The sequence below is a fragment of the Babylonia areolata genome, chromosome 6, assembly GCF_041734735.1.
Source record: "Babylonia areolata isolate BAREFJ2019XMU chromosome 6, ASM4173473v1, whole genome shotgun sequence".
Taxonomy (NCBI): Eukaryota; Metazoa; Mollusca; class Gastropoda; order Neogastropoda; family Buccinidae; genus Babylonia; species Babylonia areolata.
In genome coordinates, this window is record NC_134881.1 from 29,552,364 (window position 1) to 29,564,703 (window position 12,340).

Below are 12,340 nucleotides of genomic sequence, written 5' to 3' on the forward strand. Positions count from 1 at the left end.
GCAAATGGAATCAGCGAAGACTGAAGACAATTCTTCACTTTAAGCAATTGTGATTTAGCGCTGCTGAGATCGCGCATGTAGCGTCCGGCAGTCTTTCACTGGTGTTTGAAAAATAAGATCAAGGTATGATGAACACATAATTATGCATGGTCATCATTGGCTCACCGGCAATTGTTTGTTCACCACCACCCTGCCCCCCGCCCCCCCCCCCCCCTCCCCGCTTCATAATTAAAAAAAAAAGAGTTGATTTTGGCTCGTCCGGCATATAGTTGTTCAGATTATACATGTCCTAATGCATATTTATTATACAAAAACAAATAATAATAAAAATGAAAAAAAACAACATCAACATGGTTTTCGTGGTGGGCTGGCTCAGTCAACTGGTTTGATTAAGTATAAAATCCGTGACTGAGACTTGTCTGCCAGGACTTCGATCCTCACCGGCCAAACCTGACAATAATATCAAGTCTCATGCGAAACAATGTCTGATCAACCGTTCAAGCGACTCGTTGTCATAGTAACAGAGAAATGGGATGGCAGACCGCGGCTTTCCACCGGTTTGGATTTCTGGCTGCTGTTTCCTGGTTTCACCTCATGAAGTGTGTTGTTCACGCGTGTTGTGTGAGCCAGTGTGTGTGTGTGTGTGTGTGTGTGTGTGTGAGAGAGAGAGAGAGAGAGAGAGAGTGTATGTGTGTGCGTGTGTGTGTGTGTGCGCGTGTGCGAGACTGAGAGCGAGACTGAGAGCGAGAAAGAGAGATCCTCTCTCTGTGTGTGGGGGGAGGGGAGAGAGAGAGAGAGAGAGAGAGAGAGAGAGGACAAGACAAGACAAGTGACAAGACATTTTTTTTTTTCGAGGATATAACATTATGCTTTTTTTTTTCCCAAAGAGTCATCCGGTCCCCGCCCTGTGCAGGTTCTACACTACATATTGATCAGAAAACTAAAGAAACGATAATTGATTTCAGAATGAAAATGCCTCTCCAATCCCTGACCTGATCATCGATGATTTAAAGGTTGAAAGAGTGCATGAAATAAAATCAATATACCCACATAGGAACTATTCTTGATCATAAGCTGAACTTTACTCCGAATACAATTTTTTTTCATAAAAAATTGGCAGTGTCGATTCGATTTGATATGGATACTTTATATATAGCGCCATCCACTGTCCGCGGAGACCGACCTCTAAGCGCTTTACAAACTCGAGGTCATTAAATGTTTGCACAGCAGGCTGGCTACGTGGGTAGAGCTGATTTATGGCTGCTATTGGGCGCTTTCCATTCGTTTCCTGTGTCATTCAATCAGATTGAGGCACGCACACATACACACTCAGACAGACATGTTCCATTTTACATGTATGACCGTTTTGTTTATTTATCCCGCCATGTTGGCAGCTATATTCGTTTTAAGGGGTGTGCATGCTGGGTATGTTCTTGTTTCCATAACCCACCGAACGCTGACATGGCTCACAGGATCTTTAACGTGCGTATTCAGTTGATCTTCTGCATGCGTATACACACGAAGGGGTTCAGGCACTTGCAGGTCTGCACATAAGTTGACCTGGGATATGGGAAAAATCTCCACCCACCAGGCGCCGTTACTGAGATTCGGACCCGGGACCCTCAGATTGAAAGCCCAGCGCTTTAACCGGCACTCAGGCGTCTGCCTATTGTCTGCAGAAACTCTAAAACATCAGAGTTAATCCGAAAGTATACCTACTTCAAGGATTCTATAGATGATTTATTGAGTCTGTGTTAACTTTCTCTTTTATATGCTGGTATGGTGGTCTCGCTGTGAAGAATAAGAATATGCTGAACAAGACTATGAATGTGTGCAGTGATGTTGTGTGTGAGAGACAGGACAGCCTGAGTAAACTGTACAGTGTCAGAGTACGACAGAAAATCTACGTGTATTTCAAGTGGCAACAGCCATTCGCTGGCAAATTATTGTCAAATCTTACCTTCAGGAAAACATTTCTGTGTCCCAGACTTTAAACCAAACAGAACCAATTGCAGCTTTATTCCAACGTCAATTCAGCTATTAAACAACAATAGATAATAATCAAATATGTGACTGAAATATATGCCAGAGTATATGTATACTTACATGGAATATGACGTTTTAACTCAAAATACCGATGCATTGTGTTGTTGTTGTTGTTTTATGTCTGTATCAACTTTCAGTATGTTATTCTATACCCATCCTTTATCTGTGATCTTTATGGCACGTGTATGGCTGTGATGATGTATGTGTGATTTAATCTAAGTTACCTTTTAAAGGTTTCTGTGGTTGTTGTCTACTTTGGTTATTGATTGTACGCATGGGTTGCCCTAGGTTGACATCCACAAGCATTTTTATATCTATTTCTGTATACATGTTGAATGACTATGATTTTGATGTACTGTTTATGTGTTTTACACCACAAATGAATTTCTCTTGTTGAGATGATAAAGTATTCTATGTATGAAAATACTTGACAAAAATCAACAGCATGCAAATGGATAACGCTCCCACCCTCACACTCAAACACACGCACACTAAAATGAATTGAAACTGTTAGGTAGTAGGCCTAACGCATGACGAAAAACAACAAGCAGCTTGCTAAGGAAAAACAAATTGGCTATAGGTTTTTAATGACAATAATGCATGATGGCCAATATGTGATAATAAGAACAATTAAACAATGATGGAAAAGTATTTAATGCGCTTAATTCTATACGATGTTATCATTAGGATTCAAACAATAAGAAAGATTGCGATGATAACGATAATACATTGCTGCCCAAGCAGACAGTTCTTACATAATTTGTATTCAGACTGATATCACTACACAATAATTCAACCAAATGATTTAAAATTTCAACAAAACAACAACAAAACAAACAAGAAACAAACAAACCGTTGAAAAAACAACTTTGATCTTCATTAACAGAAGGTCACATCCAGGATGAAGACTGACCGAATGACTGTACGTGTGCAGAGCATACTCACGTCTTCTTCTTAAAAAAACAAACAAACAAACAAAAACAACCCAACAACAACAACAATAATAACAACAACAACAACAACAAAATCATCTGGCCATTTGCGACGTGATCTGTATAAACTGGCACGGGATATCAATCTAGTGAAAGTGATAAACCATCATGCAGTTTGACCTAGTCCAAGGTCACAGTCATTAAATATACGGGTCGAAGAAATCATTCAAACGTTTTGAACCACGGGCCATTTTCTTTTAACTATTTAGCCAAACGAATTTTAATTAATCTGTTCAGGTGTGCAAATACAGAACTAAGACGTTCCTTGACCGAAGATCAAAGTCGCCCAGACAACAATCTAAAGGTTGCAAACCGAGGTCCAGTGTGCAGCACGCACTTGCCGCACTGAAAAAGGACCCATGACAACAAAAGTGTTGTCCTCTGGCAAAATTATGTAAAAAGAAATCCACTCTGATAGGTACACAAATATATAAGCATGCACTCAAGGCGTGACAAGCGCGTTGGGTTATGCTGCTGTCAGGCATCTGCCCAGTAGATGTGGTGTAGCGTACATGGATTTGTCCGAACGCAATGACACCTCCTTGAGAAAGTGAAACTGAAATAAAAATGTCTCCTGGACAACACGGGGCGTTCACGCTTCACAGTAAAGTCTGCTTCAATCACTGATATATATATATATATGTGTGTGTGTCTATGGTTTCAAAGGACTCAAGTTCAGCGCGGCTGGTGCTTTCTTTAGATGCACGCAGACTTCGTAGGCTTAGTGGGGATAATCTCTCAGTCAGCGTTGACAGAGTTTACTCATTTATTTTACTTGTCGATGAGCAGTATATGTCACGATTTTGTGGAGACTGATGAACAAGCAACAAAAACTCCCAAAGCGGCTGACTTTTATAACTGAATGACGGTTGCCTATCAGAGTTGATATCCTGTGTGTATCCACAAGGAATGAACTGAGAGAATTATTGTATGGAATAGGAATTTGCTGGCTGAAAAACTTGAAAAAAAAAAAAAAAAATGCTGAAAAGAGTAATGCTGGACTGTACCAAGAACTTGTTACACATGTAAAATGTAAACCCATGCAGCGAGTCCCTGGCATACACATATCATCTATGACCAGTTTCTACTTACTAATTACATTTTTACATTTTTAATTAACGCCACAAGGTTGCCTGTAATCACTGGTTGACCCTGGGCCCCTTCATCCGGAAGAAGAAGAAGAAACCTTATCTCTCCGTGCCGGTCTCGCACACATTCACCTACGAATCAAAACGAACCAGTTCGTTTGCATAATTCAAAATCTGCAAGGCCTCAATGCGCAAGGATAAGGAAATAGTTCTTCCGAGTTCGTCTGTTGACTATCGATTGGCTGGACAAGCAGACGACAAGCAAGCTCACTGCGCACGCGCGCTCATATACCGTCTCGCTCGGTGTAGGTTTGTTTGCACGCATTAGTGGAAAAGCTGTCGCGATAGTCTGCACAACTGTTGTCTCAGGTCTTTTCTGAAAGAAGCTGACAACTGATCTTTTTTGTCGAGATGGCACCTCCGCAAGTGGATCTGTCCAAGAAACAGCCTTTGGAAGATGTGCAGGGATGGGTGAGTTATGCTGCGTGTGTTTGGTGCATAGTTGTTTTTGTTGTGTTCGAGGTTGTATCAGCTGTGAGTGTTGTATTGGTGTTGTGTAACTTGTTCTGTGTATTGTTTTTCCGTGTTTGTGGATCGTTGTAGGTTTTTCAGTGCAAAAGCACTGAGGACAGGGTCATTTGCGTTGCATGTCTTTGTATTCATCACAATTATGGGTTACATGTATACAGTGTATAAAGCGTATATTTTATACAAGTGTTCTATATATAATGTATATTTGGTACATGTACATTTTGTACAAGTGTTTTATATGTTATGTATATTTGGTACATGCACATGTAGGTTCATAAGTGTGTTTGTGTGTGTGTGTGTGTGTGTGTGTGTGTGTGTCTGTGTGTGTGTGCCACGGTGTGTGTGTGTGTGTGCGCGCGCGCGCCACGATGTGTGTGTGTGTGTGTGTGTGTGTGTGTGTGTGTGTGTGTGACGTGCACACTTGATCGCCAGTTACATGTGACCGTGGTTCGGATATGTATGCGTCCGTTCAGTGGACGTGTCCATGTCAAACAGTTGGCCTCTGTAGGCTGTAGGCACAATAATGTATCAATGATATAGGCATACATATGTCTGTACAATCTCTCTCCCTCCCTCTCTGTCTCCCTCTTTCTGTCTCTTTTCCTTTCTTCCCCTAGACCCCCTCTCTCTGTCTTTCGCACACACACTTATCCATTTATTATGTATCTTATTTTTCTCTGTGTTAGTGCGTGTAATTGTGCTTGCGCGTCTCTCTCTCTCTCTCTCTCTCTCTCTCTCTCTCTCTCTGTGTGTGTGTGTGTGTGTGTGTCCCCCTCTCTCTCTTGATATCTCCCTGTATAAGACTCTGACAGCGAAACGTTCGCCACGGAGAAACAGTGACAAACACATTAAGTTTGTCCACTGCGTAATTAAGATTTACTTCCCTGTTGTTTCAAGTGGTCTCGCACACACACACACACACACACACACACACACACACACACACACACACACACACACACACATACGTTCTCTCTGTCTCTCTGTGTCTCTGTCTGTCTGTCTCTCTGTCGATAGTGTAGGACTTCTCCACAAAGTGTGGATGATGAATCAGTTGGGCGCCGCACTAAAAATCAGTTCACGGACCAGGTTCCTGCATGCCAGTCAGTCGTGTGTCATAATTATAGACATGGAAGAACAAAACCTTCAGTGTTTGTTCTCTGACGATGAAGCTCGCATTTCTACAGCTGTAACATCTGAAAGGACTGACAAAGGTTCCGAGTTTCAACACTGGAGGGCATGTTAACAAATGTGACAGTGTGTGTGTGTGTGTGTGTGTGTGGGTGTGTGGGAGGGAGAGAAAGAGAGAGAGAAAGGGAGATAGATAGATAGATAGATAGAGAGAGAGAGAGAGAGAGAGAGAGAGAGGGGGGGAAATCCTCTTTACGCTCCAGCTGTCAAAAGAAATAAGAAATAAAAATAGAAAAGGGTGGAAGGAGGGGGGTCCCTTGAATGGGTAATAAATTATTCAGTATCAGAGTCTTTATGAATGTTTAAAAATCAAACTGGAGAGAGGGAGAGAGAGAGAGAGAGAGAGAGAGGGGGGGGGTATGGGTGGGGGGGGAGACTTAATGAGAGAGGGGTACCGAGACTCTGTGTGTGTGTGTGTGTGTGTGTGTGTGTGTGTGTGTGAGAGAGAGAGAGAGAGATTCTACCTTGCCAGGGTAATGGGATAACCACAATGTTTTTATTCACCCAGCCCTGAGATATAAAACAAAAAGTAAGCACAGGCAATGACAGAAAAAAAGAGATAGAGACTTTCTTTGAAACGAATACTCCACGTTGATATATTTTTTTAGACTGACCTTTGAAATAAATACTCCACGTTGATATTTTTTCTCTCTCATAAACTGCTTCTTCTTTTGAAGGACATGTACAAATACATTCAAGATTTTAAAAAAAATGTTTTCAACCATTGATGTCAAAAGCAAGACAAGCATAATAAATGCTGAGGGAGAGAGAGAGAGAGAGAGAGAGAGAGAGAGAGAGAGTTTGCTGTGTGTATGATTGAAAGTGATAATATAAAAGGTAACACAACATCTAGAAATTACTTCACGTGACAGGACAAAATACAGATAAATAATGAATAAGAAACATGGTGAAGATAATGAGGTTGAGGATAATGGTTAGGATAATGAGGGCGAAAGACAGTTCACATATTGCACACGAGGTTAGAATTTTGGAATGAATAATATGAGGCATTTTAGACTGTTTTGCCATTGCTGTTACATTGTGTTATTCGTCGACTTTTGTTTGTTTGTTTGTTTGTTGTTGTTTTTTTATTGCTGTGTGTTTTTATTTTTATACATACCCTCCTAACAAACAAATAAAAGACGCACACACACGCGCGCTCGCGTGCGTGCTTTCGCACACACAGAGACACACGGGCACAGACACACACACACACACACTTACACACACACACACACACACACACACACACACACACACAACCGACGTATTTCGGAATAAGGGGGTTTGGGACGGGGTGGGGTGGGGAGAGGGATGGCGAATGGTGGTGAAGAAAGAACTAGGGACAGGTCACTGAAATGACGCCACTTCTGGCAAAGTACGTCTCTCCCTTTTTTTGTTTGCCTGATGTTGTTGGGGTTTGTGTGTGTGTGTGTGTGTGTGTGTGTGTGTGTTTTGTTGCTGATTTTCCTCAGCACAGTGATTCAGCAGCCTGTCTTCAGAACCGAGCACGACATAGTGAACTATTCCGTCGTGCGTGACTCAGGGCTCACGAGTTCTCACAAAAAAATCAAAATGTCCCTCCGCGGTTTGGTTGTATGGGAGGGAACTGAGGACACCTGGCACTTTGCCATTACCAACTTGTCACGAAACGCGCTTGCGCAAGTTTGTGTGTGCGAACACAACACAGCACACACACACACACACACACACGCACGCACGCACGCACGCACATACACACTCACGCACGCACACACATACACACGCACGCACGCACGCACGCACGCACACACAACAAATAGATCAGTCAGCTGGAAAAGTTGCCAAGACACGCACGACTCCATTTGTCTGTCATAGGGAGGTTCGGGGTGGGAGGAGAGAGAGATGGTGGAAGGAGGTGAGGCACTTGACAGAAAAAAGAAGAGAAGAAAAGAGAAGCTTTTGGAGCAAACAATTTAAGTAACAGCGCGTGTTCATCATTGGTGCACCAGTACTGATAATTGTACTCAGTCAAGTGCATGTGTAACTGCAGGCTACATGATACCTCATTCCCACTGATTTGCACATGGACAAAGAATTCTTGGAGCTCGTGCTCTCGCTCACACACATACACACACACGCACGCACGCACGCACGCACGCACGCACGCACGCACACACACACACACACACACACACACACACACACAGAGTCAACTGACATTGTTTTTCTGTCGCAGGAAATCGTATGATCCGGATGGCTTGTACCTACGAGACCATACCCGCTTCATATGATTATGGATATCTGCCTTTATGTTCTTGTTTATTATGTGTTTTGTTTTGTATGGCATTGTAATGCAGTGTACTGTACTGTGTTGTATTGTATTACTGTTTGTCATGGCCTTTATGTTCATGTCTATGATGGTTTTGTGGATGGCATTGTAATACATTTGTACTGTATTGTATTGTATCATTGTATCGTATTACTATTTTTCACAACATATTATCTCTTCCCGTGAAGTCCGGGTTGCTCTTCACATGGAGAACGTGTCACACAGCAGCTGGTGCCTTGCCACCCATGTTTCTTTATTTTTCTTACTTTCGCCAGCCGAGGGACAACCACTTCTTTTTGTTGCAGTGGGTTCTTTTACGTGCGCTTAGTACATGCATGTTATACACGGGAACTCTGTCTCATCCGAATGACTAGTGTCCAGACCACTACTCATGGTGGAAGGAGGTGGTGGAGAGGGAGGAACTACTGGCGAGTATGGAATTCGACCCCATGTACTCAGGTTCTCTCGCTGATCTTGGAGGACGTGTTATCATCAGACCACTGTTCCACATGATTAGGTTGTATGTAACCCAATGGGTTTATTGCAAAAATGAAATAATGAATATTTACACTGACGGACGCCAGTTTCGCAATGAGCACGATCTTGGACATTACGCAGCATTTTCTGTATTTATGTTTGTTATGATCTGCCATACCCGTTGCCAACAGCTTTATTGGAAGCACACACGAAAACGTTTGAATAGTGTCGCACTACGGTTTAGCTGACAGAACAGGGACGTACAGGACAGTGCTTAAGAATAACGTAATGTAATAGTAGTGTTAGCGTTCTTTACTTTCAGTAGGAAGTAGGAACGTCGCTGAAAAGGATCAGTTACACACACGCACACACACACACACACACACACACACACACACACACACACACACACACACACACACGCACACACACGCACGCACTCACGCACTCACGCACGCACGCACGCGCGCGCGCACACACACACACACATTCTGTTTTACCGCTGTGGGCACACACACACACACACACACACACACACACACACACACACACACACACACACACACACACACACTAAAAAGGTCGGCAAAGTGTGACACTAGAGATGAATACACTGTGCTGGCATACGCCCAAGATCGATACGATCGATGACGCCCGATACACTTCAATGATCACAAGAGGAGGAGGAGAAGAGAGAGAGAGAGAGAGAGAGAGAGAGAGAGAGAGAGAGAGAGAGAGAGATCGTAGTTTGACGGGTGCAAATGCACTGACAGAAACGGGTGTTTACCCATGTCTCATGACCGGTCAAGTCTTGACGCATTAATAGTTATTGGTGTAGTCACTGAGTCAGGCTTCTATGGGGACCTGCATGGCCCACCCCGTCCGCGAAAACACAGTCATTCAGTTAGTTTCAAGGACGTATCAAAGCGCGCGGACCGATCCATATACGTTAACCATATCTTTCAAGAAAGAAAAAAGAAGGATGAGGACCTGCTCATAAATAGGTCATTCAAACCGAACGTGTACGAATACGTATTGAAACTGACCACATGCATTGACACCCTTTCTGTATTTAATGTTCTGCAAACAGATCCTGTTTCGATTCGTTCATCTCGTTTCTCCTTGTCCGTCTGAAGCTACACATTCAGTCATACCCCGACCACCACACCATCACACCTAAATGAATTTAAAAAGATTCCTCATTCTATAAATTGCAAGAACAGAACTGATTCACTGTAGAGTTTTGTTGCAAGAAAGAATGAAAGAGAGACAGAGGAAGAACGAAAGAAAGAAAAAAGGAAGGAAAGAAAGAAACTTTCGAGGCCTCGTTCTGCTAATGACCTCCACACAACCCTATCTACAGGAACCCCCATAGTTCAATTATTTACCCTACTCTACGCTTGATCACTGTATTGACAAGCTGTGGCCTACATGTGCACAACCCGGTGTAGCAACCTATTCGCACCCCGATTGGTTTTTAACCCATGGTCAAACCTGGGTAGCCCAGATTAACCCCAGGGTCAATGTAGATCAGCCTAGATTGACCACCAGAGGTATACGTCAGCCAGTCAGACCCGCGCCCTCCTCCCTATGTGGATTTGACCCCCTTTGTAATAGATATGGGGATCATTCTAGGCCAGCTTGAAATAAGTCCCTGGGGTAAATTTAACCCAGTTAAAATCAACACAGGATGTTAAAGCAGAACCCCCAACGTTTGTTTCCATTAAGTTATAACGGAGAGAAGGGGAGGGGTGGTCTCTGTGCCCAGAACAAACCACCTTCCTTTATCTAGGCTGGCTCAGAATGACCCCGGGGTAAAATCCAGCCGGGGGACGGGGTTGAGAGGAGGGGGTTAGTTTGACTGTCACACCGGTCATTTGGTTTGCAAAAGTCCCAGGACCCACCCGTTCGATCTGCTGGATCGATCGATTGTCAGTGGTCTGAAAGGAAGGATGGGGATGAGGTGGGGGTACCTCTCCGGTGCCGTGAGCACAGTCGGTGCTCGGAAAGAATTGGGCACATGGTTCTCCGCGGCCCGCTTCACCTTCCAAATATGCGGTCCCCATCCGAGACACACACACGCACACACTCACACACTCACACACTCACACACTTACGCACACACAAACACACACACACACACACACACACACACACACACACACACACACACATACACACACGCTTGAGCGCGCAATGTGCTCTCTAAGGAGTGCCCTCTGCAAGCTGTTGTTACGAAGACGACAACGCTGAAGATGACGATGACCGATGACGATGAAGATGATAACTTGTAACGAATACAACAACGATGAAGATGATGATGACCGATGACGAAAACGACGACGATGAAGAAGATGATAACTTATAACGAAGACAAGAACGACGAAGATTATGGTGACGTGACCCATGACGAAAACGACGACGATGAAGATAACTTATAACGAAGACAAGAAACAAATTACGATTTTTTTTTTTAAATCCAGGCGGAGAAGGTGGGTGAGCAGAAGCTGCCCCCACTGCCCCCACTGGCCCCCTCCGCCCCGGTGGCCGTGGAGACTGGAACCACGGTGGGCGGCAGGCGAGTGCTCGCCAAACGTCGCTGCAAGAAGCTCATCATCGGCATCGTCATCGGCGCCGTCATCGCCACCGCCATCACCGTTGGCGCCTTTATGGCTCATCGCCATCACCGCCACCATGATGAGGTGACGGAGGTCACGGGGTTGGGAGAGGAAGGAGGAGGGGTGGGGATGGAGGCGTGGGGAGCTTGGTTGTTTTAGAAGTAGTAAATTGGCTGTCTTTTTATTTTCCTTACGATAATGTTTTGACCGTGCAGTTTACCAGGTTTGACCAACAACACACTACACCACACCACACCACTCCACACTCTACTTGTTCTTGTTATTCTTGCTCCTGTTCACGTTGTTTTCGTTCTTTCTGTTCTTCTTGATCTTGTTTTTCTTGATCTGATTTTTCTCGTTCTTTTTGTTCATCTAAAACCATGGTTCGTGGCCATGACGCACTTAGGAAACTGATACGTAGAATTACAGAGAACAGGTCACTTCTCTCTCACTCCACGAGAGAAGTGGACGACGAGTAAGAAAAAGAAGACTAGAGAGAGGAGGAGGAGGAGGAGGAGGAGGAGAAGAAGAAGAAGAAGAAGAAGAAGAAGATGATGATGATGATGATGACAGGTAAGAGAAAGAAGTAGTAGTAGTAGTAGTAGTAGTAGTAGTAGTAGTTGAACTAAACGAAGAAAAGAGACAAAACGCAAGTCATGATGACAACGCAGTCTTTAAAAAAATAACTGGAAGAAATAAAAACAGAAGAAGGAAGAGTACACTTGCACTCACCTCAACCCCCACCCTCCCACAGTCACCAGAACTACAAAAAAATAAAACAAAACAAGTATGTTGCGGTTAGTACCCTCTTCCTTCTTCCACAAGCGCATATATCTCTTCCCTCGCCCAAACCAAGCATTCTTTCCATCCCCACACCTCACCGTTCCCTTCCACACCACCCCACCCCACCCCACCCTTACTTGCGCGCAGAACACTCGTTCGAATCACCTGCATCCATTACAGCTGATGATCCTGGCTGTCCAAACGACGATACCTCTTGTGAGACCGGCCAGTTGTTCAAGTGGCAGGCTAGCAGATCAGCCATGGGAATAGGAATAATCTGCAATGGTTGGTAGCTATGGCAAC

At 44.0% G+C, this 12,340-nt stretch overlaps 1 protein-coding gene across 1 annotated transcript; it reads left to right on the top strand.

The window, feature by feature from the left end:
- Positions 1 to 4,402: 4,402 nt before the first annotated feature.
- LOC143283491 (uncharacterized) lies at positions 4,403 to 11,413 on the top strand. Its single transcript, XM_076589734.1, has 2 exons — positions 4,403 to 4,597; positions 11,120 to 11,413. Exons 1-2 carry the CDS (start codon positions 4,538 to 4,540, stop codon positions 11,411 to 11,413), a joined length of 354 nt encoding a protein of 117 aa, XP_076445849.1. The 5' UTR covers positions 4,403 to 4,537.
- Positions 11,414 to 12,340: the final 927 nt, after the last annotated feature.

What these genes read in the sequence shown, in the direction of transcription:
- LOC143283491 (XM_076589734.1), top strand. Translation starts at nt 4,538, where the DNA reads ATGGCACCTCCGCAAGTGGATCTGTCCAAGAAACAGCCTTTGGAAGAT. An exon ending in TGGAAGATGTGCAGGGATGG is followed by an intron (nt 4,598 to 11,119) that starts GTGAGTTATGCT and finishes TTTTAAATCCAG; the next exon opens with GCGGAGAAGGTGGGTGAGCA.